Source organism: Equus przewalskii, chromosome 22 (genome assembly GCF_037783145.1).
Source record: "Equus przewalskii isolate Varuska chromosome 22, EquPr2, whole genome shotgun sequence".
NCBI classification, from domain to species: domain Eukaryota; kingdom Metazoa; phylum Chordata; class Mammalia; order Perissodactyla; family Equidae; genus Equus; species Equus przewalskii.
Genome location: NC_091852.1, coordinates 51,535,690 through 51,563,628, shown reverse-complemented (window position 1 = coordinate 51,563,628; position 27,939 = coordinate 51,535,690). Strand labels below are relative to the sequence as shown.

General features: G+C 47.6%; 1 protein-coding gene across 1 annotated transcript in view; it reads right to left on the bottom strand.

Annotated features, from left to right (window-relative positions):
- Positions 1-27,939, bottom strand: part of SHC3 (SHC adaptor protein 3) — a 123,783-nt gene that overhangs the window by 26,134 nt on the left and 69,710 nt on the right. The window contains exons 3-7 of the mRNA XM_008522579.2: positions 25,868-25,931; positions 23,397-23,516; positions 20,144-20,197; positions 15,897-15,948; positions 8,233-8,359 (exon numbers count right to left, since the gene is read on the bottom strand). Coding sequence (XP_008520801.2) covers positions 8,233-8,359; positions 15,897-15,948; positions 20,144-20,197; positions 23,397-23,516; positions 25,868-25,931 — 417 coding nt within the window. The remainder of the gene's footprint in view (positions 1-8,232; positions 8,360-15,896; positions 15,949-20,143; positions 20,198-23,396; positions 23,517-25,867; positions 25,932-27,939) is intronic.

Here is a 27,939-nt window from a genome sequence, read left to right as displayed (position 1 = left end):
GTTTACCAAAACAATAGCTATAAGAACAGCAGCTCTGTGGCATTTTAATTTGCCCTATTTTCATATCCTTGGCAGCCTTGGAAACCAACAGCCCATAATCACAGTGAAAACCAGCAGCCCGACAGCCACACGAGGGGACAAAACAGCCTTGAGTTTCCTTCAAAGTGCCATTCCCATTCTCAGAGGACAATCACTATACGACCTGTCTGATCACTCCCCAGGAGACCCCACTCCCAAGGCTGTCTTTCTCTGACCTGATTCAGAGCTTGCCCAGGTAAAAATTCTTCCCCAGGGACATCTGTCAAAAACAATTAGAGGCAATTGTTTAATGTCATGGCTCCCTGAGGCAGTGGATAACATTTGGGGCAGAGTAGGCTCATCAAAAGTTTAAAAGGAAAAGCTAGAAAATGGGATGTCCATACGAGCTTTGATAAGTTTCCATCTATTTCCAGAAATCTAGAAGGCCACATGTATGTGTAGGGATGTGTTCATGTCCAAGGAGGTGTCTGCTCACAAAAGATGTGAAAAGGCCCTAGTTCTCACCTTTGGCTCACCTTGTAGCTTTGTACAAGCAGGCAATGAAAGCTAAGGCAGAGTTGTCAACTGCCCGGCTGAGTGTTGAAGGACCACCCCAACACAAAAACAGAGATGCTCAGCAAAGACTGGGAGACTCACTGTTTCCAGGCATTTAAGGAAATCTCTCTCTAATCATTAGCTGTCTAATAAGTGAACTGAGCAGAATTGTCAGTGGTCATATATGACAAAGAATGCAGACTTTATGGATTTAGTTTAGAAAAGACATTAAAACAAACAATCACAACAAACAACAACAACAAATCCTGAGGGGAGAAATCTGATTTCCAGACTTGCCACATTATATTACTTAAAATTTTCAATTTCAACAAAAAATTATGAGACATGCAGAGAAACATGTGTATGGCTCACACACTCAAAAAGCAATCAATAGAGACTGTCCCTGTGGAAACTCAGATTTTGGACTAACTAGACAAAGACTTTCAATTAGCTAATTTAAATATGTTCAAAGAACTTAAGGAGACCATGTACAGAAAACTAAACATAAGAACATTGTCTCACCAAATAGGGAATATCAATATAGAAACAGACATTTTAAAATAACCAAATAGAAATTCTAGCTCTGAGAAGTCTAATAATTGAAATAAAAAATCCATTACTGGGGTTCAACAGCAGGTTTGAGCAGGCAGAGAAAGAATGACAGAGCTTAAAGATAGGTCAATTAAGATTATCCAATCAGAATAGAAAGAAAAAAAAGAATTAAGAAAAATAAACAGAGCCTCACAGACCTATGGGACACCATTAAGCAAACCAACATACACATAATGGCGTCCCAGAAGGAAAACAGAGACAGAAAGGAGCAGAAAGAACATTTGAAAAAATAATGGCCAAAAACTCCCCAAATTTGATGAAAATTATTGAATTACACATTCAAGAAGCTCATAAAAACAAAAAAGAACCCAAGTAGGATAAACTCAAAGAGATTCACACCTAGACACATCATAATCAAATTTTTTAAAGCCAAAGAGAAAGAGAGAACCCTGAAAGCAGCAAGAGAGAAGCAACTCATCATATACAAGAGATCCTCAATATTCACAGATGATTTCTTGTCAGAAACAACAGACGCCAGAAGGTAGTAGGATGGCATATTCCAAGTACTGAAAGAAAAAGACTATCAAGAACTCTATATCCAGTATAACTATCCTTTTAAAATGAAGCAGAAATAAGACATTCCCACATAAATAAAAACTGAGAAAATTTATGACTAGCAAATCTGCCCTACAAGAAATATTAAAGGAAGTTCTTCCAGGCTGAAATGAAAGAACACTAAACTAATACATATCAACATAAAGAAATAGAGAAGAACAATAAAGTTAACTACATAGGTACATATAAAAGACGGTGGAAATATCGTCTTTGCCTGTTACTTTTTCCTCCTGTTTGATTTAAAAGACAACTTAATACAGCAGTGAACGTAAATCTATGTTGATGGACACGTGTATAAAGATGTCGTTTTCATGACAATAATGGCACAATGGAGGGCGGAGGAAGGGACCTACATAGGAGAGGTTTTTGTGTACTATTGAAATTAAACTAGTGTTAATAGAAACTAAATTGCTATAAATTAAGATGCTACCTATAATCTCTAGAGCAACCACTAAAAAAATTACTTTACAAAGTAGTAAAAGAAACAATAAGGAAATTAAAATAGTATACTCAAAAATTATTTATTTAGCACCAAAGAAAGCAGTAATGGAGGAATAAAGGGACAAAAATGACATAAGTCATACAGGAAAAAAAATAGCAAAACGGCAGGCAAAAATCCTAACTTACCAACAATTACATTAAATGTAAATACAGTAAGCACTCCAATTAAAAGGCAGAGATTGGTAGAATGGATTAAAAAAAAAAAATGATCTGACTATATGCTTTCTACAACAGATACACTTTTGATTTAAAGATGTGAGTAGGTTGAAAGTAAAAGGATGTAAAAAGATATTCCATGTAAACAGTAACCAAAAGAGAGCTTTACAGCTCTACTAATATCAGATAAAATAGACGTTTAGACAAAAATTGTTACTGGAGACAAATAAAGACATTTTATAATCATAAAAACACAATCTATCAAGAAGACGTAACAATTATAAACCTATATGTTCCTCACAACAGATCCTAAAATATATCAAGTGAAATCTGACAGAATCAACAGGAGAAATAGACAGTTCAATGCTAATAATTGGAGACATCAATACCCCACTTTCAATAAAGGATAGAACAACTGGACAGAAGATTGGGAAAGAGAACACAGAACAACACTGTAAACTAATTAGACCTAACAGATATCTATAAAACATGCCACCCAATAACAGCAAGATGCAAATTCTTCTCAAGTGAACATGGAACATTCTCCAAGATAGACCACATATATTAAGTCATAGAACAAGTTTTAAAATTTTTAAAGGATTGAAATAATACAAAGCATGTTTTGAGACCATAATGGAATCAAAGTAGAAATCAATACCAGAAAGAAATATGGGAAATTCACAATATGTATAAATTAAACAACTTGCTTCTAAATAACCAATGGGTTAAAAAAGAAATCACAAGGGAAAATACTTTGAGACGAATGAAAATAAAAAGAACATAACTAACGTACTTGGGATGAAGCTAAAGCAGTGCTCAGAGGAAAATTTGTAGCTGTAAATGCCTATAACATAAAAGAAGATCTGAAATCAATGACCTGACCTTCTACCTTACGATAATAAGAGCAAACTTAACCCAAAGCAAGCATGAGGAAGAAAATAATAAATATTAAAGTGGAAATAAGTGAAATAGCAGAAAAACAGTAGAGAAAATAAATGAAACCAAGAGTTGGTTCTTGGAAAAATCAACAAAACAGATAAATCTCTAGCTAGACTGAGCAAGAAAAAAGGGAATTACCAAAATTAACAAGGAAAAAGGGACATTACTTCCAACCATCAGAAATAAAAAAGGATTATAAGAGAAGCTATTACTAATTGCATGCCAACAAATTAGATAAACTAAATAAAACGGAAAAATTCCTACAAGGACTCAAACTACCAAATTGAATCAAGAAGAAATAGAAAATCTGAATAGATCTGTCACAGGTAAAAGATATTGAATTAGTAATCAAAAAACTTACATTCTAAGAAAAGCCCAGGATCATATGGCTTCCTGGTGAATTCTATCAAACATCTACAGGGAAATTAACAACAATTCTTCACAAACTCTTCTAAAAAATAGAAGAGAAGGGAATACTTCCAAACTCAGTCTATAAGGCCAATATTACCCTATCAAAACCAAAGATACTGCAAGAAAAGAAAACTGTAGACCAATATCCCTTATGAATGTGCATGGAAAAATTCTCAACAAGATCCTATTAAACCAAATCCAGCAACATATAGAAAGAATTATACACCATGACTAAGTAGGATTTATCCCAGTAACGCAAGGTTGGTTCAACCTCCAAAAATCAACTAACATAGTATATCACATCAATAGAATAAAACAAATACCAAATACTCATCTCAATAGACACAGAAAAAGCATTTGACAAAATCCAACCCCTTTGCATGATAAAAACACTAAACAAACTAGGAACAGAAGGGCGTTTTCTCAATCTGTTAATTGGCATCTACAAAAAGTTCACAGCTAACAAGACAATTAATTGCAAAAGACTAGACACTTTCCCCTTAAGATCAGGAAAATGACAAGGATGTCCCCTCTTTCCACTTCTATTCACCATTGTACTGGAGGTTCTAGCCAGGGGAATTAGTTAATACAAAGAAATAAAAGGCATCTAGACTAGAAAGGAAGAAGAAAAACAGTCCCTATCTGCATACGACACAATCTTATATATAGAAAATCCTAAGGAATTCACACACACACACACAAATGATTAGAGCTAATAAATGACATCAGCAAGTTTGCAGGATACAAGATCAATATACAAAATCAACTGTATTTTTATATATTAACAATGAAAAAAACAAAAATAAAATTAAGAAACAATTTTATTTATCATAGTAAGAAAAAGAACAAAATATTTATTATTTTGGCAATACTAATTACCAAAACAAGTGCAAGACTTGTACACTATAAGTTACAAAACATTGTTAAAAGAAATTAAAATCTCAATAAATGGAAAGACATCCTGTGTTCCTGGATTGGAAGACTTATTGTTGTTAAGATGGCAACACTCCTCAAATTGGTCTACAGATTCAACACAATTCCTATCAAAATCCAACGTCTTTTTTCGCTAAAATTTATTTAGAAATGCAAGGGGCCCCGAAGAATCAAAGTAAATCTTGAAGAATAACAAAGGTGGAGGACTCACACTTCCTGATTTCAAACTTACTACAAACCTACGGTATTCAAGGCTACGAGGTACCGACATAAGGATGGCTATGTAGATCAACGGAACAGACACGACAGTGCAAAAACAACCCACATTTGATTTGTTTTTCACTGTCTTCTCTAGTTTTGTGTTGAAACTGACATTGGATTTCTGCAAGAAAAATCAGAGGAAAAGTCTTTCAAGGAAAATCAGGCTATAACCAAAAAACCCATTCATTTAAAAGTACTATTTTTGATCTCCAGTTGGAGACAGGTCATGAATCCAGATCACAGAGTCTCTCCCCCAATAATTAATACAATGAAGAAACACTAATTCACAAACAATAAAGCCATCCACTCCCTAGCAAGACAGGAAGGAAGGGGGAGGGTACGCCCAGAAACATGGCACTCAGATATCCTGGGGCGGCTTGGTAGGCCCTAACACTGCCACACTCACTCCACCCTCACCTGTTCCCATCTCCACTCCGACCGCTGTGGCCAAAGAAGCTGACTGCCCCAAATTCTCATACTTCCAGCTCACATGTCCCAGTTGGAGAGAAATGGCCTGAGAGAGTGAGCAGAAAACCCAAGGAGATCTCCTCACAGTAGAAGCTCCTGTCTTCCTGGGCCCTAGCATCTTGGAAGGAACTGGCCAGCGCCCTCCACAGTCCAGGGTCCCTGGAACAGAGTTGGGAGGCAAGGAGGGGCACAGTGGAGGAGGCAAGGGGGTGCTCTTGTGGCCCAGGCTGTCCCAGCTGGACGGGAGGCACGTCCCCCCTGCACCCTCTCTCTCAGACCTGCTCAGTGGACACAAGAAGTCAGACGAGGGGAGATGGATGTCAGGGACCCCCCACAAATGAAGCCAGAGGCAGTCCCCCGTGACTGCTCTGCTTTAGAAATTTCATGCCAATAGCTGCATTTGGAGCTGAAGCTTTTCTCAGTAGATAAGATCTGTCTACTTCATTGTCTTCCTCCAAAACTTCTTCAAACTTTGTTATATAGAAACATACACGAACGTCACACCTTGAATACATTCCCAGAGGACCTCAGTTCAGTTAACTCCCTCCACCCATTTTGTATGTACTGTTTTAGTACATTTACTTGACTTCTACGCAAAATTTCAAAAGAGCAGAAGAACATAATAATTGATAGAAGAGATACCTACACATCTACCACTGAGATTTAAAATTTGCTATTTTGCTATATTTGCTTTTTTGTTTTTAAAGAAATAAAATTTGTCAAACTTACTTTGGATGGATAGATATGTGATATTAACAGCAAAACGTTAATGGTCGAATCTAAATGGTGGGTTTGCAGGCGTTCACTGTAAAATCTTTCTGTATATCAGAACATTCGTATTATAAAATGCTAGGGAGGAAATACACCTGACAAACACAGTTAGAGCCCCAGCCCCAGATATCCTAGAGTTGGTGTGTAATATTCTTGCATGTTTTTTTTTTTATAGTTCACAATTTTTTTTTTTTATTAATGTTATGATAGATTACAACCTTGTGAGATTTCAGTTGTACATTATTGTTAGTCATGTTGTGGGTACAACACTTCCCCCTCCGTACCCTCCCCCCACCCCCCCTTTTCCCTGGTAACCACTGATCCAATCTCCTTATCAATATGCTAATTTCCACCTATGAGTGGAGTCATATAGAGTTCGTCTTTCTCTGACTGGCTTATTTCGCTTAACATAATACCCTCGAGGTCCATCCACGTTGCTGTGAATGGGCCAATTTTGTCTTTTTTTATGGCTGAGTAGTATTCCATTGTGTATATATACCACATCTTCTTTATCCAATCATCAGTTTCTGGGCATGTAGGTTGGTTCCACGTCTTGGCTATTGTAAATAATGCTGCGATGAACATAGGGGTGCAAAGGACTCTTGGGATTTCTGATTTCAGGTTCTTAGGATAGATACCCAGTAATGGGATGGCTGGGTCATAGGGTATTTCTATTTTTAACTTTTTGAGAAATCTCCATACTGTTTTCCATAGTGGCTGTACCAGTTTTCTTGCATGTTTTTATACTCTTTATACACACACATTTATATGTATATACCTTGTTTGTATGTTTTTAAAATTTCCATAAATCAATCATATCCTTTTTCATTCCATTTAAAGTTTTTTGAGATTTGTTCTGGTAATACACACGTATGATGTATTCTTTCTAACGACGATGTCCCATTACATATAAAATTGACACATCTGTTCTCCCTCTGGGGGGTAGCCAGTCCCTGCCACCTTCTAACTCTAACGCTTCATGCACATGCTTGTCTGAGGCTGCAGAAGCTTCTATAACCAGCAAAAAGTGGGCTCTTCACAAGCACCTCCGAACGAATCTCTTAAAAGAAATTTCCCAGTGGATGAGGAAAAAAAATTAACAGTCTCTCTCAAAAAAGGTGATGACAAGAGAGATGAAAGAGTCTCCATAACAATGAAGGGGAAAGTAGGCACTGCCTTCACGACTAAGTCACAGAGCGTGGCTGTAGGCGTGGGAAAAAACGTAAAAAGTAAATTTAGGAGAAATAAAGTTTCATTTACAGTGAACACACCATTGTAATAGGTTTTCATTAAGCAAATTCAATCAAGGACAGACATTGTATGACCACTATGCCCCATATTACTTTTTTTAATGCTTTATGTTGCATAGAACATTCTTAAGACCTAAGGAAACTCAGTGGTAGACCCTGAACATTTCTTACAATAAACGAAATATCGCACAATTCCTATTCACATTTACTATTTCATTTAACACTTAACAACAACAACTGTCAAGCCACTATTATTCCTATTTTACGGAGAAAGCCCCTGAGAGTCAGACTGGTTCAAGAGCTTGCCGAGGGCCACACAGGCCATCGAGTCTCAAAGTGACAAAGGCCAACAGTGGTCCTCCCGAGCACAGAGCCTCCGGAGGGAGCTCTGAATCAGGACTTTGGGTAACCATGACGACAAGGACAACGGGACATGTAGAATCCGTGGTGATGCAGACATGGGCGGCGACATATGGAAACATCACATGGTTTCAGAGGAAACAGAATGGAAACACGTTACAGCGCTTTTTTGTAACCTTGGCTACTGTCACTATAGTTTCAAGGAAATGTTTTCCCAAACATGGGGAGGGTCGCCCATATGTCGGCTTCCATCTGCTGGCTTCCTGAGCCCCAGCCCAGCCCCAGCCAGGTGTCTGTGAGCCCAGGAAGCCCCATGACGAATTGTGTCTGTCCAGAGCACACCTCAGGGAGGAGGTTTTGCGGCTTTCCCTTTTTGCAGCATTTTTAAGAGGAAAGGTCGTAAAATGCAGGAAGCTGCAAATGGGGTCACATTGCCACTCACCGGTCGTGGAGAGCGGGCATCTTGGAAGGACACTGCAAATATTGCTTAAACCGGAGCTCAAAGGCTTGTCCAATGGAGCCGATGACGTCCTGGGCCAGCCCATCACAGCATTCCAGAATGTGACAAGCTGTGAGAGCAAAGGACACAGGCCGTTAGAGACGGATGCTGACGCTCCCCAGCTCCTCTCCATAAGCCCTTCCTGAGGGTGACGTCCACCAGGCACGAAAGGAAGAGAGTGACAAGGAGGTGCACGTATCCTTCGTAATACGTCCTGGCAGGTCTACCTGCAGCTTCATCCCTGGGGACCCCCAGCCGAACAGTGTCACTGTAGGGACACATTTCTTAATAGCCCATGATCTCCAAAATTCAAGGTTCCATTTGTAAGTACTTTTTTTTCCCCCAAAGATTGGCACCTGGGCTAACAACTGTTGCCAATCTTTTTTTTGCTTTTCCTGCTTTATCCCCCCAAATCCCCCCTGTACACAGTTGTATATCTTAGTTGCACATCCTTCTAGTTGTGGGATGTGGGACGCTGCCTCAACGTGGCCTGAGGAGCAGTGCCCTGTCCGCGCCCAGGATCCGAACCCTGGGCTGCTGCAGTGGAGCGCGCGAACTTAACCACTCAGCCACGGAGCCGGCCCCTGTAAGTACCTTTTACATTTTAAAATTTCAAATGGATCGCTCTTCAATTTCTTTAGAATTCAGAACGCAATAGGGAAACAGGGTTTGGAAGGAAACTTCGACATGACAAAGAACCTGATCGTAACAAGAACTGAGTCCCTTTAAGGCCCCATGAGGCTTCAAAAATGGATTTAACCCAGCTCTTGTTGAGTGAATCCCGAGCTATTCCATGGACTCAGAGCATGTTGTTCACTTACTTCCCAGAGGAGGAAAGTGTCATCACGAAACGCAGCAGCTCGAAGCAGGAAGAAGAGCAGCCTTTTAGGAAGACTTTGAAGGGAGGTTAATGAAGTAGTATGACCACCCCTCCACACGACACCTGTAGCTACTCTAATCTGAGACTCGATATTCACGTAGGTTCTCAGAAAAGCGGCTTGTGCTAAAGAGGAGATCAAAGTTAGGGGTGTTGGCGGCCAGACCAGAGGCCCTGGGGGCCTGGAGCAGCCCTTCACTGCTTTGGGACGGGCACCCACTGTCCCACGAGGACACACGGTCCTGTGGCCAGGATGCAGCATAATCCATGTGAAACTTTCTCAGAAAAGAGGGTCGAGTCGGGGGACCATGGGAGAAGGTCTCCCTCTGCTCTACAAGAAAGTAGAACGTCTCCCCCAGGTCATGTCCACGGCATCCCTCGGAAGAGCCACAGCCCCTCCACGTGTCACCGTGACCAGCATGACACGGTCTTGTTACTAACGGGATAAAGGCATTCTCCCTGCAGAAGATGACAGATGTGTGTGTATACGTTCTACCTTTCTCTTCCTACAGTTAGGACGCAACAGTGTTTCCAGGAGGTTCCTCCCGCAGCGCAGTGGGTGCCTGGGGGTGAGGAGGAGCCATTTCTACAGGGGTAGCTGTTCTCCAGCACCGGAGACACTGACTGTCCCCTCTCTGCAGGAGAACCCAGGACACAGAGGAAAGAGGATGCACTGAGATGGGAAACTACACAGGAAGGGACAGAGACATCGCCGCCTCCACAGTTTGGCGACTGTCTCATCACCAGGCTGCCTTCTCTACGCACAAAGCCAGCCAAGCACAGGGAGCTCACCCCGGTGCAGCTGCCAGGCCCAGAGTGCCCGGCTCCTCCCCGTAGGCTCGAGGAGGGTGTGCGGGTCTGAGATCATCTCCTGGGAAGAGCAGTGACTCTCCTGTTGCTTCGGATTGTGATGCAATCCCTCAGATACATTGTCCTATCTTAGGTGTGGCCAAGGGCTTTGTCCAAAGGAGACAGATGGCCCACCTGTATTTTTATTATTGATTATTCATACAATTTTATTTTATTGTTGATATTAGTATTTATTAGGTGTCAACCCGGGCTGGCACAAAGCAAGCCCATATTACAGCCATTACAGTTGCACAGTTGTTCGTTCACTGATAGGCGGGCCTGTCTTTCCAGCCAGTAGGGAAGCAGGGTCTGGGCTGGAGCGAGGGGAGACCCTGGCTCTGCCACCTGCCTGAGTCTCCAGCTGCACGCGCCCTCCACCTTGCTGCCCACCAGCATTGGCACCAGCCAAGGGAACTGGTTGGCAAAGACTTTGGAGAACCAGAATAAAGATGGCAGACGGGTCAAGAAAGTGCAGCTTATTTTTCTTCTAAGGAGAAGAGCAGCGCCCAAACCTTTGACAGAGTGAATGGAGAGTAAGGTTGCCGGAGGGGGCCGGATGATCCACCCGCGCGGCCCACTCATCCCCTGCACAGCGGAGGACACAAGGCCTGAAGAGGGCCCTCTCTAATCAGTTCCCGGGCCTCAGGAAGTTGCAGGGCCCCGGGCAAAGCACCTCGCTTGGTGAGGGTCGAGCCTGTCGGTCTAAGATCCCAGAGGGCGGCAGAAGCAGAATTAAAGCAGGGTCCCAGGCCCCAGGACCTGGCTCGGCCCTCACTGGACTGAGGCGCGTCCCCTGGTGGCTGGGTCTGAGGAGCCTCCTGTAGGATGGCCTCTCCAGGTTCCAGAAACTCACCCCAAAACCAAAACTAAGCCTGGGCTGATGGTCTCTCTGGGCCGGGTACTGCTCTGAGATACTGCCACGGTCTTTAGCCAAAAGCTACCATCTTCTAACCTGACCTGTATGACCTGGTGGTGCGAGGAATGAGAGGTCCATGCCGAGGTGACCATCAGGTCTGCTTGCTTCACCCCTCCATGAAGAAAGGATGGAGTCAGAGGCGTCATTCACGGGCAAAGACAGACAAGACTCGATGAGAGGCACGTGCAGAACGGTGGTGCCAAGTCAAGACTCAAAATGATGTCATGAAACCTAAAACATGTCCCCAAACCAACACAGAGGCAGCAAAATGGGGCCATCCCTCATCCCATCCCTTCTGGGGAAACTGGCCCTTTAGCAGTAGTGCAGGAGTGTGGGGGGCTCAGTGTGGGGCTCGGTTGCTTGTGTTGCTCTCTCTCCCTGACTAGTAAGCGAGGCTGTGGTCACTCTCCAAGAGAGCTGGCTCAGACCCCAGAGCAGCCAGCTCAGCCCTGGCCCAGTGAGGGGACTTCATCAGGCCACTCCACAAAGGATGAGCCTGGGATCCCTCTGTGGGATGAGCCCCTTAAGAGCAGAGTATGCTACAGCCCTAGTAATCACAGCGTCTTTCTTCACTGGCAGCCTTCCAAAGGTCAACCCACATCTCCCACTCATGGAGACACTGTGGGTCCACAGCCCCAACGTCAGGGTGCCAGGTCACGTTTTCCTCATTGCTCCAAATAAGTCCAGAGGCAGTGGCTGCACCTATCCACCGGAGCTCAAGGCTGCCTGGCCGCCTGCCCACTAAAGGGACCGCGGGCCAGCTGGGGCCTCCAGTCACCTGAGCCCGCTCTCTGACACCCCGCCCGGGGCAGCTGCTCGGTTCGTCAGCACAGGCAAGTGACACCGCAATGACAAACAGCCCGACATCTCAGTGGCTGGACATAATTTCATTCTTGCTCACTCATTTCTGGGCAACTCTCCCAGGCAGTGACTCAGTGGGCCAGGCTGCATTGATCTTTCCATCCTGAATCTCAACCCAAAAAGGCTCCTCACAACCCAGGGGAGAAAGAGAGAGCGGGGAGTTGCACCCGCACCAACCGCCTCATCCCTCCTGCTCTCGCCCACCACACACAACTGTGCCCCAGCTCCTCCCACCCAGGAGGGCTGGCAGGGGCAGCCTTCTGTGAGCAGGGGAGGAGTGGATGACGGGACATGGGTGAGCACTAGCAACGCCCATCACACCCACCAAACCCCCAAATGTCTCACATCTCCAAATCAGAGGCCATGGAGGTTTGTCTAACTCATGCCCACCGGTAAAGAATTCTTTACCGTACTGAGCATCTGTCCACCCCCTTACAAATTATTAACATGTGTTCCTGCATTAATATAATAGCATACATGTTACAAAAATATCTTTTAAAAGATGTTAAAAAAGATAAGATAAAGATAAAAGGGACACAAGTTTAAGGTGCCCTTTAGCCCTGAGGGCAGCACCCTGTCAGTGTCGGGTGAGCGGCATCGTTAATGACGATGGATGGAACTTCATCTTTCCAGCTTTGAAATACTTTTCTTAATCATTTTGAATTTGGAGGGGCTGATTCCTTATCTCATCTGATTGATTACCGTTGTTTTTTTAACTTTGAAAACGCAAACCCCTGCTTCCCGCACGCCCTCTGTGGTCGGGAGCAGCTGACACACAGAAAGGGTGTCACTGAGTCACGTGCCCTTGACATGTGACTATGGGGCAGTGCCCCCCTCAACCTCAGGTCGGCAGTGACTGTAAACAGGCTCCAGCCTGTTTCCCACCACAGTGAACTGCTTCCACACCCTGTGGGGGGGCCATGCCACCTCGGTGGGCACTGTTTTCATGGAGGGACTCTGCAGAAAAGCTCCCAGGATCTGTGCTCCCCTTTTAAGAAGTCATGCCCCCACCCACCCGCTCACCCCCGACTCACACTTCTCTGCCATCCAGCCTCCCAGGGCAGTCCAGCCCCCGAGGGGGGTCCCACCTCGGGGTCTCCCACTGTCCTCTTAGCTAGATGCACAGATGCTCCAAGAGCTCAAGTTCACAGCCACAGCCCCCACCCACTGGTGACTGGAGAGGCACCTTGGAGACACCTGGAGTCAACACCCAATTAGAGAAGATCCTACGAAACAGGGGCGCTGCCTTCTCGTCCTAGGGGGCTGACAACGCTCACTCCTTCAATGAACACTGAACACAGTGGATTCCTAGCAGAGAAATGGACTCTCCAAGCTCAGGGCTAGTCGTCAGCCCACCCCAGTCTGCTCACTCCGCGTATCCACCTGCTCCTCAGTGACCAGCTTCTTTCATCAGACAGGCAAGCGCTCCACGATTCAGCTCCCATGCTGTTAGCTAAGAGTCGTTTAATGTGCGTCCTAGCCCCAGAGGGGTCAACTAAAACTGTAAGGAGATAATTTCACACCCATCAGATTGTAGGAATTTAAAAGTCTGCAAATGCCAAGTGTTGAAGAAGGTAGGAAGCAAAAGGAGCCCTCCCACGCCGCTGGCGGAATTGTAAAGTGAAATAACCATTCTAGAAAATCTGAAGATGCCAAAGACACGGTGATTCGTCCTTGAGGTACACGCCCCGGGGAAATTCTTGCACGTGAGCACAGGACAAAATGTACAAAACATCCACTGAAGACTTCACTGAGCAGACACTTATTGAGCACCCACTGTGTTCCAGGCCCTGCCCTGGGGTCTAGGGAGAGAGCGAGAACCACAGCAGAGTCCCGCTGTCACCAAGCCTGCCGTCTAGAAGGTGGACACGGAAAACAGAGAGAAAAATAGACCACAATCGTGGGTTGAACAGTGGCCCTCAAAAGACATGTTCACATCCTGACCTCTGACCCTGTGGAAAAGGTTCTTTGCAGATGTAGTTAAGGATCTTGAGATGAAGTCATCCTGGATTAGGGTGGCCCTAAATCCAATGACAAGTGTCCTTATAAGAAACAGAAGAGGAGAAGACACAGACACAGAGGACGCGGAGGTGACATGAAGACAGAACAGACTAGACTGATGTTGCCAAGAGCCAAGAGACTCCTGGGACCACCAGAAACTGGAAGAGGCAGGAAGGGTCCTCCCCCAGAGCCTTTGCAGGGAGCACGGCCCTGCGACACTGTGATTTCAGAGCCCCGGCATCCAGAGCTGGGAGAGAAGAGACTTCCGTTGTTTCGCACTGCCTGGTTATGGTAATCTGCTCCAGGGGCCCCGGGAAACTAACACAACCAAGAATGCAATACCAAAATACCTAGGAATACCAAAATAAAGGGGATGGAGGAGGACGGTGGCGTGGGCGACATACAGCACGACCAGGGAAGGCCATCCTGGAAAGTGACGTTGGAGAAGAAGCCTCAAGGATGTCAGGGGCGAGCACGCGAAAGTCTGGTGTGAGAATGTTGCAGGCGTGGGGCCCAGCAGGTGCAAAAGCCCTGAGGCAGGCGCTTACTTGGCAGATTGAAGGCAGAGCCAGGGGGTCAGTGAAGCTGGAGGGCAGGGGGAGATGGTAGGAAAGGAGATGGGGACGGAGCGGGACTGAGCTCCCCTGGGTCCCGTGGGTGGTGAAGGAGAGAAGCGGATGCTTTGTGCTCTCTTCTCATCTACCCTTGGAACTTCGTGGGCACTCACCTCGGCTTCAGGAGCGACACTGTGACAGTTACAAAGGGGGTGTTATCTGTATCAGAACACCTCACCTGGGGAATCCCCGACCACCCCAGCGCACCTGGGATCACAGTGACATTCTCTGTAGGATTGTGTGACCTTCAGCTGAAAGGAGGGACAGACAGCCCCCCAGCTCACTAGCTAGGGCGGCAAAAGCCTGGTGGAAAATCCCCCTCACACCCTCACAGGGGGACACAAGGTTTTACCGCCAGACTGGACAGCAATGCAAAGTCTGTTGACATGTTAACCACAGAACCCCACATCCCCACATCTTTAGGACAGCCCCGTGACATGCTGGGAAAGAAGCAGGGGTCTGTACGCAGGGCCCCTGGGGCCGGTGGACCTGGGACCCATCTCATCACACCAAGCCATGTCACGGATCAGTGAAGCTGTACCACACAGGCTGTCTTGAAGACACATCCAAGACACAGTGTTGGGGGGTGGGGAGCACACAGAATGCTAAGATCTCACCTGTATGGAAATTTTAAAAGGGGAAGAGAAGACATGTATGTATGTGGATGAAAAAGTTCTGCAAAGCACACTAGAAAATCTTAACAGCTGGTACCTGGGGCGGAGGGTAGGGGGGCTGGTGCAGAGAAGCCGATGGTAGTGGAGGAAAGTGCTGTCTTGTGTTGTTATGAACCCCACGGGTCACTTCTGTCAAGACTAACCTGCAGTTGCACAGTGCATGGTGGCTGGCTGGTGTTCAAGGGCACTGCACCCTGGTCGGCCCACCCACCAGGCTTGTCAGCACCCAGTGGGTGGGGCTTTGGCTTATCAGCGACAAAAGAAACCAGGTAGTGGGTGTGGAGGGAGGGTCTCAGAGTAAGGGCCCAGGAGGATGGAAAGTGCCTGAATGCCTCGGATCCCCCGCCCGGCCCCGTCTGAGGCCCTCGCACCTTTGCGGGCTGTCAGGGGACAGCCCCTGAGCTTGGACACTGGCCTTCAGGGCTGGGCAGGGCAGTGGTGGCATCTCGGGGTGGCTTAGTGGGCAGTGGATGCACACAGAGCTGGGGCCAGGCAGGAAGGCAGGCGGGCTGTGGAGTCTTCTGTGTGTCGCCGAGGCCACCTTTGGGGGGAGTGAGAGCGGCAGTGTGCAGCCACGTGCACCTGCTGTAGCTGTCTGGACACAGGTGTGTGCTTGAAGCTCACAGACATCCAGCGTCTCCTGACCCGGCCCAGTGTGCTGCCGACTCAATGCCCACAAGCCTCGATTATCCTCGACTGTCAGAAGGGACCTGCTCATTTTGATGCAGGAGGCAGAGAGCATGAGGGACATTTAACAGCCAGTGCTCTGTCCACTGGATACAAGTGACACATTGCAAGGATCAGGCGTTGCTCACCTCTGCGATTGACAGGGTCCTTAGCCACGTACGCGACATAGTCTGTTGTGTCCTGTCAAAGGAAAACGAGACATCCACATTACTCGTCACAAGCCAGAGATGGCACAGCCAGACACACAGCGCACACAGCAGCTCAGTAACCAGACGCCGCCCAGACCACAGCCAGGAAGACGGCACTTCTCAGCCTGTGCCGTGGGCAGCAAGCACAGGCATCTTGTGAAACGCAGATTCTGACTCGGCAGGTCCGCGCAGGGCCCGCAGCTCTGCCTTGGCAGCCAGCTTACATGTGGTGCTGATGCTGCCCCTCCTCGCCCACACTCTGAGCAGCCAGGATGCAAAGGGCACCTGCTCCCCGCATGCTGGGTCACCCCAGGAGCTCTAACAATGCTGACGCCTGAGTCCCGGCTCCCAGATGCTCTGATTCAACTGGATTGAGTGTGAGGCCCAGGCATCAGGGATTTTCAAAAGCACCTCCGATGATCCTAACATGAACCCAGGTTGAGAACCAGTGCCGTCGGCCGTCTACAACAGCGGTCTTCAAACCTGAGCTGGTGTCAGGACCCCCACAGGGCTTGCTAAAACACGGACGGCTGAGCCCCAGCCCAGGGTCATGGATTGGATGGGTCTGAGTAGGGCCCCACATGTGCGTTTCTGACAAGTTCCCAGGAGGTGCTGCTGGAGGGCTGGCGGCCACACTGTGAGAAAGTCAGAAGTGGATGTCCAAAGGATGGCTGCACACTAAAAGGTCAAAGGCACTCAGTTCTTGAGAGCGGAAAGGATTTCCCTGCTAACTTGACATTTTCGACACTCAAAGTAGTCTTGGGGGGCAGCTGGGACAGGCCTGCCCTGTTGTCACAGGTTTCCCCAAATGCTGCTGCGTCGGAGGCTCCAGGCTACGGCTTCGCGCCCGCTGCTTCAGCATCCGTGAGGCTCTGTCGTCGCTCCTTCACTGTTGCTCTCCAAGGGCGGCGGAGACGGCCCCGCTCTCTCTGAAGTGCTCCAGAAAACCCTCCGGCGAGAGAGGGGAGGAGTTGAAGGTGAGTGTGGGTGGGCGTGCACCCGCTACGAGCGCCCACTGCAGGCCGCACTGGCCCGGAAGTCACCTGGACCCGCTAAGAGCAGGCCAGGCAGGGAGAGCCTTCCAGCCGCTCCTGAAACAACACGCTGCCACCCTGGGGTCACTGTCCAGCCTGCAGCCCGTCCTAGCCGCTTCCTCCTCCTGCTCAGGCCACTACCCATCAGTATAGTCACAGGCTGACCCAGGAAAGGGAGTGGGAGACAGTGAAACCAGTCACCTGGATTCCTGTCATTTCCGCCAAGGAAGCTCTGGTCAGACTACGAAGCTATTGGCCAAAGTAAAGATTGCAGCTTGTAATCATAGCCACTCTTCCAGGATTCAGGAGAAGTCAGTGTCAGGAGGGTCCTTAGGGAGCACTGGTGTTTCCCAAACCGAGATCCCTGGAACCCTGCTTGGGCAGGTATATTCTCCAGTGTTTGAGATGACATAAGAATTTCTTTTTAACTTTGTGTTCTTATTTCCATGATCATCTTAAAAATTAATACAAGAATATCAGGATCATCTGAATGATCACTGTGTCATCAAGTTCTGCCTGTCATCTCAGTGCCAAGATCTGCATTGGGCTTCCAACATTACAGCCGCCTGGTTTTTAAAGCCTTAGAAAAGGACAGTCAGAGTAGATGCCTTTGCCCTGCCTGAAGCAAATTAATGTCGCATTTGTACACTGTGCCGTATGACTGAAGTTTTGCTTGAATAGAAGAAATTAGTGGAAGGACTGAGTCCTCTGGCGCCCGCGGTGGTGGAGAGAGGCTGACCGCGAGATTCGGAACGCGCCGTGGCGGCCCGTTCTGGAACCACACTGGGAGCGGATAGAGAGTTTCAGAACTTTATCCATCACGGTAAATTAACATTACTTTGAATGCTGTTGGCTTTATTGTGTTTATCATTATCTGACTTCCAAATGTGGTAGGGGTTTACCGTTGAATAAAAAGTATAAACATAAAGAATCTATATTTATTTTTGTACACATTTGGATAAACAAATTAATTTGAGTGGACACTAGTGACATATACAAGGAAATCCTTCTTTTTAAATTCTTACTCCAGCCTGAGAAACACTGCTCTGGCTCAAAGCCGAGGGAGGAAGGTCGGGAAGGAGATGTGATGTGTCCCTGTCGCTCAGACGGTCGATGGTCAAGCCAGGACGGAGCTCTTCTGAGCCCGATATTGATCCTTTTCCAGCACGTGGGGAGTGGACTGCTGTTCGGAACAGTGTGCTCGATATCTCTCAGGGAGCTCACTGACTTCCAAAGCTGGGCTGCCAAGCACCTGCTCTGTGTTGAGCCCATCTCTGTTCTCACTTCCCAAGAGTTCCCGAGTCTGACCGTTATCCTGGCATTCTTTTGGTAGCCTTTTAACGCTGCTAACAATAGTAGATTATAATTATAGTGTGCCTTGTTTTTTTTGAGAAATTAACAGTGTTTTCCAGTCTATTTTATTTGACATTTCAAAATACCATTTTCTTACTAGGTAAACGGAGGCACAAAGCGATAAGTAGATACACACTTGGCAGCATAAGAAGGAACAGAGCCTAAAATTGTTGGTTTTATTTAAAACATCTACCAATTGTAACGGTTACAAACACATTTGGAATGGGAACTCACACACAATGCCATAGGCCGTGGATTGGTTAAAATGGAAAGTGTCCCCTGGTATCAGGACATTGTCTGTATCAGAAAAAATCAGAAAAACATAAAAAGTTATGAATTACTTTAAGGGTCTCTGAATGACCAAATGCTTTCTCTGTTTTTTTTTCAATGATGGGGAAATTTGAGGACAGTTCACAGAGCTGTGTGCATCCTGGAGAATAAAATAATCTTAACACAAGCCAAGTATCTGGCTTCCTGTTTTCTAGATCTTTTTATCTCCACTCCTAATGTCCTCATGACGGTGAGGTCTGAGACGAGTTTCTGAAAGGAGCTCCTGGTGCAGGGGTGCAGTCTCTCTCCCTCTTCTCTTTCAGGCTGGGTTACCTTCCGAATTTAGGAAGCTATGGTTCCAAGCGTCACGCTGGGCAGGCAAGTAGACAGTCACTGCAAATTAAGTGGAGCCCGACACAGATACAGGCAAAGGGAGAGTAGAGACGTGCGTGCAGGAACAGCACAGATCAGGGCCAGGGTGCACGGCTGTCCAGACATGACCTCCAGAAACGTCCCGTGGAAGGCTTGATTACGGAAGACCACAACAAGAACAGAAACCCACCCATAAACCATCATCCTTTTATTATAAAAAGGCTACTTAACAGCAAAAGGACACCTTCTCAGGACATAGAATAATTTTTTTAATTGAGTATATTTAACTCCAAGAAAAACTCACTCTCTTGCCCTGATTTTTAAATGTTTCCCTAGACTGGTGAAAATTTTACCCAGACCAGTGAAAAATAATGTGATGACAGTCCTGGAGGAGCCTTTTGTCCCCATCAATGCAGGACAGGGCTGATGGCACATTGTCCCCGCCGCCCTCTGCACCCCCTGCCCTGCAAAGGGCCGGGCTGTCAGCAGGGGACAGCAGTGAGTGTGTGGGTGTGGCCCCGTGCCCCACCTCTCGTGACCCTGAAACCAGCCCTGACATGGTATCAGAGCATTCCTGACCAGACTTGGGGAGCGAGTTCCCACGCGGGTCCGCCCTCGTCACAAAAGGAGCCATGCAAGAAGAGAATGCTCTCATTCTATTCTCTACTCTCTCTCCCTGCAACTCCTTTCCTGTGGGCAAAACAAACCATTACAAGCCTACAGTGTTAGATTTGGAGAGAAAAATGCCAGTTTCAAATATTTATGAATTAACCAGACTAAGTAAATTCATAGCCTTGCAGCAGACTTAAAATACAGAAATGGAGGACCTCGGCAGGGGTCCACTAGGAAAACAGGAACAGAGGAGAGCGTGCAGAGTCACGAGAAGAGCGCCCCTCCACTCTGGAAGACTCGGGAGCTATTTCACAACGCCTTGAGAAGGCCAATGCTTCCAGCATTCCTGACAGCTTTCGGCTAATGAAATGAAAATTAACAGTAGGTCCTTGTCCTGGGTTACCCCTAAAAAAAGGGCAGTCAAAAAGCGCTTATGAAACCAGGAGGAAACGGTTGGCATCACAGTGAACTTTATGGTGTCCTGGGAGGCATGCCGGTGGAGCATCCCTGAGCAGAGCAGGAGAAAGCAACGCCAAGGGCACTTACCGGGTCTCCCCCCGAGGCAAAGGAGATGGACTGCATGTGGTGGTTCGCTATGATCTGCGGGCCCGAAACAAGAAACAAGACGTGCTGTTACTACCCTTCCCAGGTCTCGGAAAACCAACTGTTTGTTGGCAGGCAACACGAATCAACAAATTCTCCTGAAAATTGGTAAAATTGGTACCCAGTGAAAATAACAATTATAAAAGTAATAACACCTTTTGCCACATGCCAGCCGCTCATCCAGCTGCTTTGCCAGAATGAGGTCGCTGAGGCCTCACAGCAGCCCAGGGATGTGGGCACTACTGTAACCCCGTCCTACAGATGGGAAGCCTGAGGCCACGAGGAGCCGAGTGGCTTGTTCAAAGCACTACAGCTAGTAACACGCAGAGCTGGGACCGAACACAAGGGGCCTTCACAACCATGCCTCTTGGAGAAGGAAAACGTCTCCCCCACACCCCAAAACATTTCATCTGTGCAGCTTCGGTTGCCAAAGCCACGAGAAGTCTTTAATCCAGACCCTGCAGCCAGAGTGGAGGCAAGAGGGGCCGTCCCCACGTCACTCCATTCCTGTCAGGGTCACATAGACTAGAAAACCTCCATTCAACATTCAAAATCGCTGCCACCTCAGGCACTCTTGTAATTTATCAATTTAAAAACCAGCGAGGACGTTCCAAGCTAATTTTAAAATGGGAAATTTCCATTAGCGTTCTAAACTGCCGCGTACAGTGGAGCTCAGTAGACGCTGAGTAAATTAGAAGCTGCCCTAAATTTAAAGAGCTACATAAGTCTTCTGTGCTATTTTTATCTTTTTAAAGAGAATGTGAGGACATTGGAGCAAATTTCCGGGGGTGGGGAGAGCGCTCTCGTCTCCAACCCAACACAACTGGGTTTCTGTCTGCATAGCCCTCTCGGGCCCTCGCCGGCCGGCTGTCAGCATCTGCAGAGCCATAATCCTACCAGTCGAGGGATTTTTCCATCCCTGCTCCTCTAGAAGTCGAAGCAAAGCTATAACTGAATTATAAGATAAAATAAGGTATTTTTAAATGCCTACTTCAGTTGTTGGCACTTGCGAAAATCCTCGGGATCCAGAAAAACCCGAGCATACAAATGAACGACAACAGTGGGCCCGGCTCCGCGGCCTCGAGCAGCTGCTCTCCAGCCACCGCCCTCTGGAATCCTGCTTCTCTGCGGGGTAGCAGGCTCCCAGAGACCGATGAGGACGTGGCACCCCCAAATGACAGTGAACAGTGGCTTCGAAAGCTGTTCATTTTCACTCATTGGATTTTGTGCTTATTTAATTTTTGCTTAAAAGCAGCTTTAAAACTGGCATTTGGAAATGAAAGTGGACACTGAGATTTGCGGAAAAACAGGAATCCGATTTGGTCAACAGGATACGTGACCACTACTGTGTGACCGTATTTCAGGCTTTCTGGTAAGACAGACATTGCAAAGGGGAGTAAGAAATCAGAGCTGATTAAGTGAGAGCATGTGCCCTTGCTCTGAGGGTGCTGTATCTCGTTCCTTCTCCTTGAGAGCTCTGCAGAGGGACGTGGGCACTGTCGTTCTGCTCTCTCTTCTTTGGGAAGGGAGTATCCAGGAGGGCTTGGTCCTCATTTGCAACAGCCAGGCCCCAAGCTCAGCCAGACTCCCGCCAAATCCTCCTCAGACTGTGCTCGTGTCGTCCGAGCTGGCCTCCCCAGTGCCCCTGAGCTCAGCCTTCACTCCCATCCCCTCAAACCAAGGGCAGGACGATGAGACCTGGACACACCCAGCCAGCCCCAAAGCCCGGGATGGAGACAGCCAATCTGGTGTCTCACCCTTTCCACTCTTTCTGAATCGGCTTCTCCTTTTTTTTTTAAGGTGTGGAATTAGGAGATATATTCCATAGAATTGGGGGCTACAGTGTGAGGACTCCTAGAAATGAAACGTGCAAAGTCACACTGGACAAGAACGGATGTGCACATGTGAGCACAGAGTTGAGGGGCCCAGCTCTGTTAGCTCCCTTGAGGGGGCATGGGCCTGTACAACCCAAGCCGTCAGGGGGCTCAGGCTCCAGACGGCTCCAGCAGAGGCTAAGCCTGTCGAACATCCTTCATCCACCACCTAAATGACTGCTTAACCCATCCCTTAGAAGGGCCAACAAGAAATACAGGGATCATCCTTCAGTCGAGTGAGGACGAAGGAATGTGGTGGGAAGTGGCATCCGGTATGTCACAACAAAGGCGGGACATTGCCTCTTGTGTCTACACTGGATCCAGAATTGATTCAACAGCTCCGGTGGGGACGGAGGAAGAAATGAAGCTGAGGATGCTGCTTGCTTACCTGGGAATATGGAAATCAATAACTATGAACATCTACAGCAACAAGAAGGTAACCCCTGGGCAAACCCGGGAACACACTGCCAGAGTCAGAAAGGGTGTCGTTCAGAGGTCTGTGGATTGCCATCTTTCTCTGAGTAGACGCTTCGGAATCCCAGCTCAGGTGCAGGAAGTCTCAGCCCCAGGCTGAGCAGGGCAGGCGAAGGAAGTTTACACTCCACAGTCCCTTTGTGGTTTATGAGCATTTTCACCTCCCTCAGCTCTCAGAACGGCCCTGCTGGTACACAGGACAGCTACTCTTATACCCATTTTTCCAGCTGAAGGGACTAACGATCAGAGAAACCTAAAAGACAGACACTGCAGAGGAACCAAACCATCCTAAACAGAATTAGCCTCAGTAAATGTTGTCATTGACCACCTCGGTCAGCAAGGAACTCTTCCCACACTGGACATGCCACAGATCCATCACGTTGCATCGACCCTACGACACTACCAGCTATGGGAGGCTCCAAAATAATGACCCGCTAAGAAAGAAAAAACACTGTCCGTTAAACCATGACGTGCCGTCCATTTCAAAGACGACAGGACGTGAAAATAAGATGTGGGCTGTGGAACTAATGAAATATGGCATAAAAGAAAACAAAATAAAGGCCAGAACATTACGAGGAGACTTCTGCATGTGCGTACGCCTCTTTTTACATTGCAAGTAAACCAATGAGTTCATGCATTATCCTCAAAAAAAAGGTAATTTATAGCAGAATTAAGGAGCACCAATTCCATCTATCATTCGGTTGGCGACCCTTGGAAGTGGCCAAAGTTTATAGCCAAGTGAGGATTTTACACAAATGCACTCCACGGGGACAAGCTGGAAGCGGGCAGCCTGGAACAGCCGTCGTGTGGGGGGCTCTGGGCAGGGCAGGGGCCAAGCGCCTACAGACCTGCTTCGAGTCGGGAGTCCGCAGGTTGAGGCTGGCGGTGGAGATGGTCAGAGAGATGCTCATTCCTGCAAACTGGAGGTTGCTCTTGCCCAGGATGCTGGAGAGCACTTTGCTCGGAGGCTGTGAAATCAAGCCGCGTTAAGTTAGCTTTCCATTCGCTGGGGCCACACTGTTGGGGCCTCTCTGCAGGCCACAACCCAAACCTCTGCATTCTCCCCGCATTAAACATGTGAAGACAATTGTGCCAGGAATGAGCTTGGCGGTGGGACCCGACACCAACACACAAATTCTAGAATACACAATATGCAAACTGTAAAACAGCTAATATGCGCACACCGAGATGAGCCCCCTCGAGGGAAAGTCAGAGGTGTCCGTGTTCCAGGCAGCTCATGGTGGGCTGTGTCTCATGGGGTCGCTCGTAAACCTGGGGAAGGTGCCGCAGGTCAGGGTCCACAGCTCTGCAGACTCAGAAACGGGTTTCAACCCACCAAGAATCAAACTGCTCAGGGCCACACGAAAATGGACCAGCTCACAGGGCTGGGGAGCAACCCCATAGAGCCATGAGAATGCTCATTGATGAAGGGATGGAACACAAACCCTTTGGCGGAACATCCTCCCAGGTCAGTGTTCATGTGGATGGTCCAATTAGAATCCGATGGGCCTGGAGCCAGCACAAGGATGGACAGACTCGGTTCGGCTCTAACTGGTGCATCCATCAGCCCCAGAAATGTCCTTCGTCCAGATACCAATGGGCTGCCTTTTCCAGCCAGGCACCTTCTCCCCGAGGACCTGGATGGGCACTGCCAACACCTGTCTCCCTCTGTCCATTGCTGTCCCTCCGCCTCAGATGAGAACATGCACCTTGTGATACGTCAATCAACACCATCTCTTAACAGACATGTGCTGTTTTTGAATGTCCTGCCTGAGCTATTTAAAAATAGAGATGCCTACTCCCCAGGAAATTCTGATGACGTGCACCTGGGGTGGAGCCCAGAAATCGGCATTGTTTCCACCACCTTCACCAGGAGGACTAACCGTGAGGGTACCCCAAAACTTGCTGGTCGGGTACCACTTGGCTCTGAAAGAGGAGGTTCGCTGTCTCTGTTCTCAGAGACCTGCCCCCACCCTGTATTCAAGAATCTGGAGCCTTATTGGTTCCCTGTGTCCCTTGAGGGCCGACCAGACCATGGGCCTCACACCTGTGCCTTCACCCAGAGTTCTCTGCCTGAAACCCAGTTGCCCTGCGGGTTCGTGAATGTCCCCAAGCTACGAAGACAGAACCGACGGGCAACCCTGGGAGCCGCAGAGACAAGCCCAACCCTGCCCCTAACCTCAGCCTCAGGACAGACTGGGAGACCCAGAGGGATGCTCCCCCACCGGTGGTCCAGGCTTAGAAGAGCCTGAGCGTGGGGGTTCCGTGATGTGTTTACTAGACACTCGAATGAAGAGTTTTCTGAGCTTTCTCTTAACCTGCTTTTTTCTCCTTCTGGTCCAACGAGCTCCAGGACAGAAAGGTCGAGTACGTGGGCTGAATGGCAGGCCCTGGAGCCAGGCGTCTGGGCTGGAGCTCAGCCCCCTCACCTCCTCACATTGGGGGTTCTCATCTCTGTGCCTCAGTTTTTATCATCTGTAAAATGGGGGGATACCCAACAGTGTTCTGGAGCTGGCTGGCACCAGCTCATAAGGGACAACTATTAAGCTTTTAGGAATTTTATGAGCTGGCCATTAAAAACAGCTACTATTAAAAATTATGTAAACTTACAATTAAATAAATTATATTTAAAAACCAATAGTAAATACTCAAAACTCACCCCTTCCTAATTTTTGCTACGTTAGCTATCGTCTGCGTTGTTCAGGCTCGTTGCATCTGTGGTACCTGGACGTGCTACACAGCCACGTGCTGCCGCACATCCTTCCCCACCTCATTTTAGGGGCATCACGTTAGAGCCTGGAGTCGGCCCTGGCGGAAGTATTTGTGCCACAGAAACTGGCAAATACCACAAATCTGGTGTCTCCCAGTCCCCTGCCCCCACCCCCAAGAGCCGGTTGTTCGACTGTGACCAGCACCCCATGGGGGTGTCTACCAGGGAGAGATGCTCTGATGGAGCGAGTTAGCGTCCACAAGGCTTAGGAGAACGCCCAGCCCTGTTGACGTGTTTGTCACTATCGTCGTCTTTGGGTTCAGGCCCACGGTGACTAACCAGGGGTCTCTTTGGGTGGACAGCAAGAGCTAACTGTTCTGTCAACCACGTGGCAGAGGGAGGGAATCTAAGCTCTTTCTGTTTTTGAAAGTGACAGGAGCCAATGCAAGTTGTCCTCTTTTGGTTCCCCCAGCAAAAGAAAAAGAAAGGGATGAGAGCCAGGCCCCGGAGCAAGGAAACTGAACAGTCATGGGATGGAAGATGCTGGGAGGTGACAGAGGAGTGGAGAAGTGGAGGAGACGCAGCGAGCCGAGAGCCGAGAGGACCTACCTTTCTCTTCCTGAAGGCTCCCTTGGTGCCAGGGACGGCTTCGCAAACACGGCTGATGGCTTCCCTGAAGAGGACAGGAAGAGGCACCATTTGGTCACGTCAGTCAGGACAACTTAACTCGGGGACTCCCCATGTGCATGTCCCAGGGAAAAGAACCACCGTCATTTCAGCACAGAATGCAGACCTGCCGGTTCAGGCCGCATCCGATTTCTTCTCTAGAAAACGAAACTAAGAAAGTATGAACCCTCCTAACCCTTGGACGGGACTGGCAGAGCCTAGTTCTTTCTGCGGCTGGGGTTGTATCCTGACGGTGTGATATGTATCAAGGCAACACTCGTTGTTTTCACGTTCAGTTAGGATTCCATTTCAGAAAATCCACACCCTGAAATATGGTGTTCTGGAGGTTGTCTTCATGGCCATGGTCATGGCACAAGGCCAAGCTTAACCAAGCCTGCTATCGACGAGGATCCTTCTGAAGGGAGTCAAGATGTAATTAAGAGAAATTTGGTCATCTGAGTGTTAGTCCCAGCTCCTGCAGTTAGTAAATATCATAAAATCAAGAGGGTAAAGGAGGAGAGGAGCCCCAGGGGCGTACAAATGAGCCCGAAATGAGGCTCTGCACAGGATAATCCCACAGAGAGGAGTTTGTTGAGTGGCTACGACGTACTGGGCACCGAAAGGAGGCAAGGGTGTCCCAGGTATGGAGGGGGAGGAATGGAGGACCAGCTGCGGAGGGGCTGACCCATGGGTCTGCAGGGGGCAGGAGAGCCCCAGGGCAGGGGTGGCCGGCCTGGTCCAGATGCTGGAGGCTCTGGCTGGGGCACAGAGGACACAGTGGGGCGGGCTCTTTGAAGGGAAATGGCTCACCTTCGGGACTTGGCCTCAGTGGGAAATGACGGGAGATAGCTGAAGGTGGCTCCAGAGTCAGGAGCCCAGAAAGGAGCTGGGTGGCTCCCCTGCTCCCGCATGGGGAAGGACAAAATAATAAGAGAACATGGAAAAAATAATCAAACAGTGATCTGGAGACACGCGGAATAACAAGGAAGATAAGGGGTCTCCAGAAACAGTCCACAAGCTGTCTCAGCCGCATACATCTTGAAATTATTTTCCATCATCTAGAAAAATAATTACCAACACAATGCAATGCTTTTAAGAGAAATATGGCCTCATCAAATTAGGTAAGAGGCAATGAGGATAAGCTTCACATTTGCCACTCAATTCGCTGTAGAGAGCAGAGGAAGAGAGGCTCTTCCAAAAGTTCGGATGCCAGAAAACTGCAGACTGTGAATCCCCATGACTCAGGAGAAGTTTATGCAAAAGAAATAAATGTTTTTGATGTTTATGCCTAGTCATTTACTTTACGATAATAGTCCAACCGTGGTTCTATCAAAATGATCATCAAAGTACTTCCTAAAAGTAAATTCCTTATTGAAGAAGGTCAAGCTGTCTCTTTAGAGAACTATATAAACCTCAGTATCTATCTTTGACCCGTTTAATTAAAAAAAAGTTCAACACATCTCTGCACCGTGCTTGTTATGTAAAGTGGTCTATTTAGCTGAGCAAAGCAGCTGAATCTCTGGGGGCCCAGCAGGCTGGAAAGACATGACATGGTGGACAGTCTCCCGTAAGCCATTCCTTAAACACCCTAATAAGCATCTGATTTCTTTCCCATCCACTGTCATGGAAGATAAAAAAAATCAGTCTTGTGTGGCAGTTTTCCAAAAGGATATGTCAAATGTCTAAGCTACGTAATCATTGGTTACGCCATCATGTCTGATCTTGTCCAGTCACAAACCTACTCATGTGCCACTTCTGCGAGAGGGATTGGGAACGGCAAATGAGTATTGAGAATGAGATTGTGCTTAAACTATTTTTTCACTTCCCTAAGAGGGCTCGCCCAACCATGCTGGCACACCAATCTCAGACTTCCGGCCTCCAAAACTGTAAGCAATAACTTCTGCTGCTTATAAGCCAAAAAAGAGAGAGAGAGATTGTGACAAAAACATTGCAAATAATAAACCCATTTTATCAAATAAGTCCTCCCCCAGCAAGGCATGCAGGCATCTCAGGGC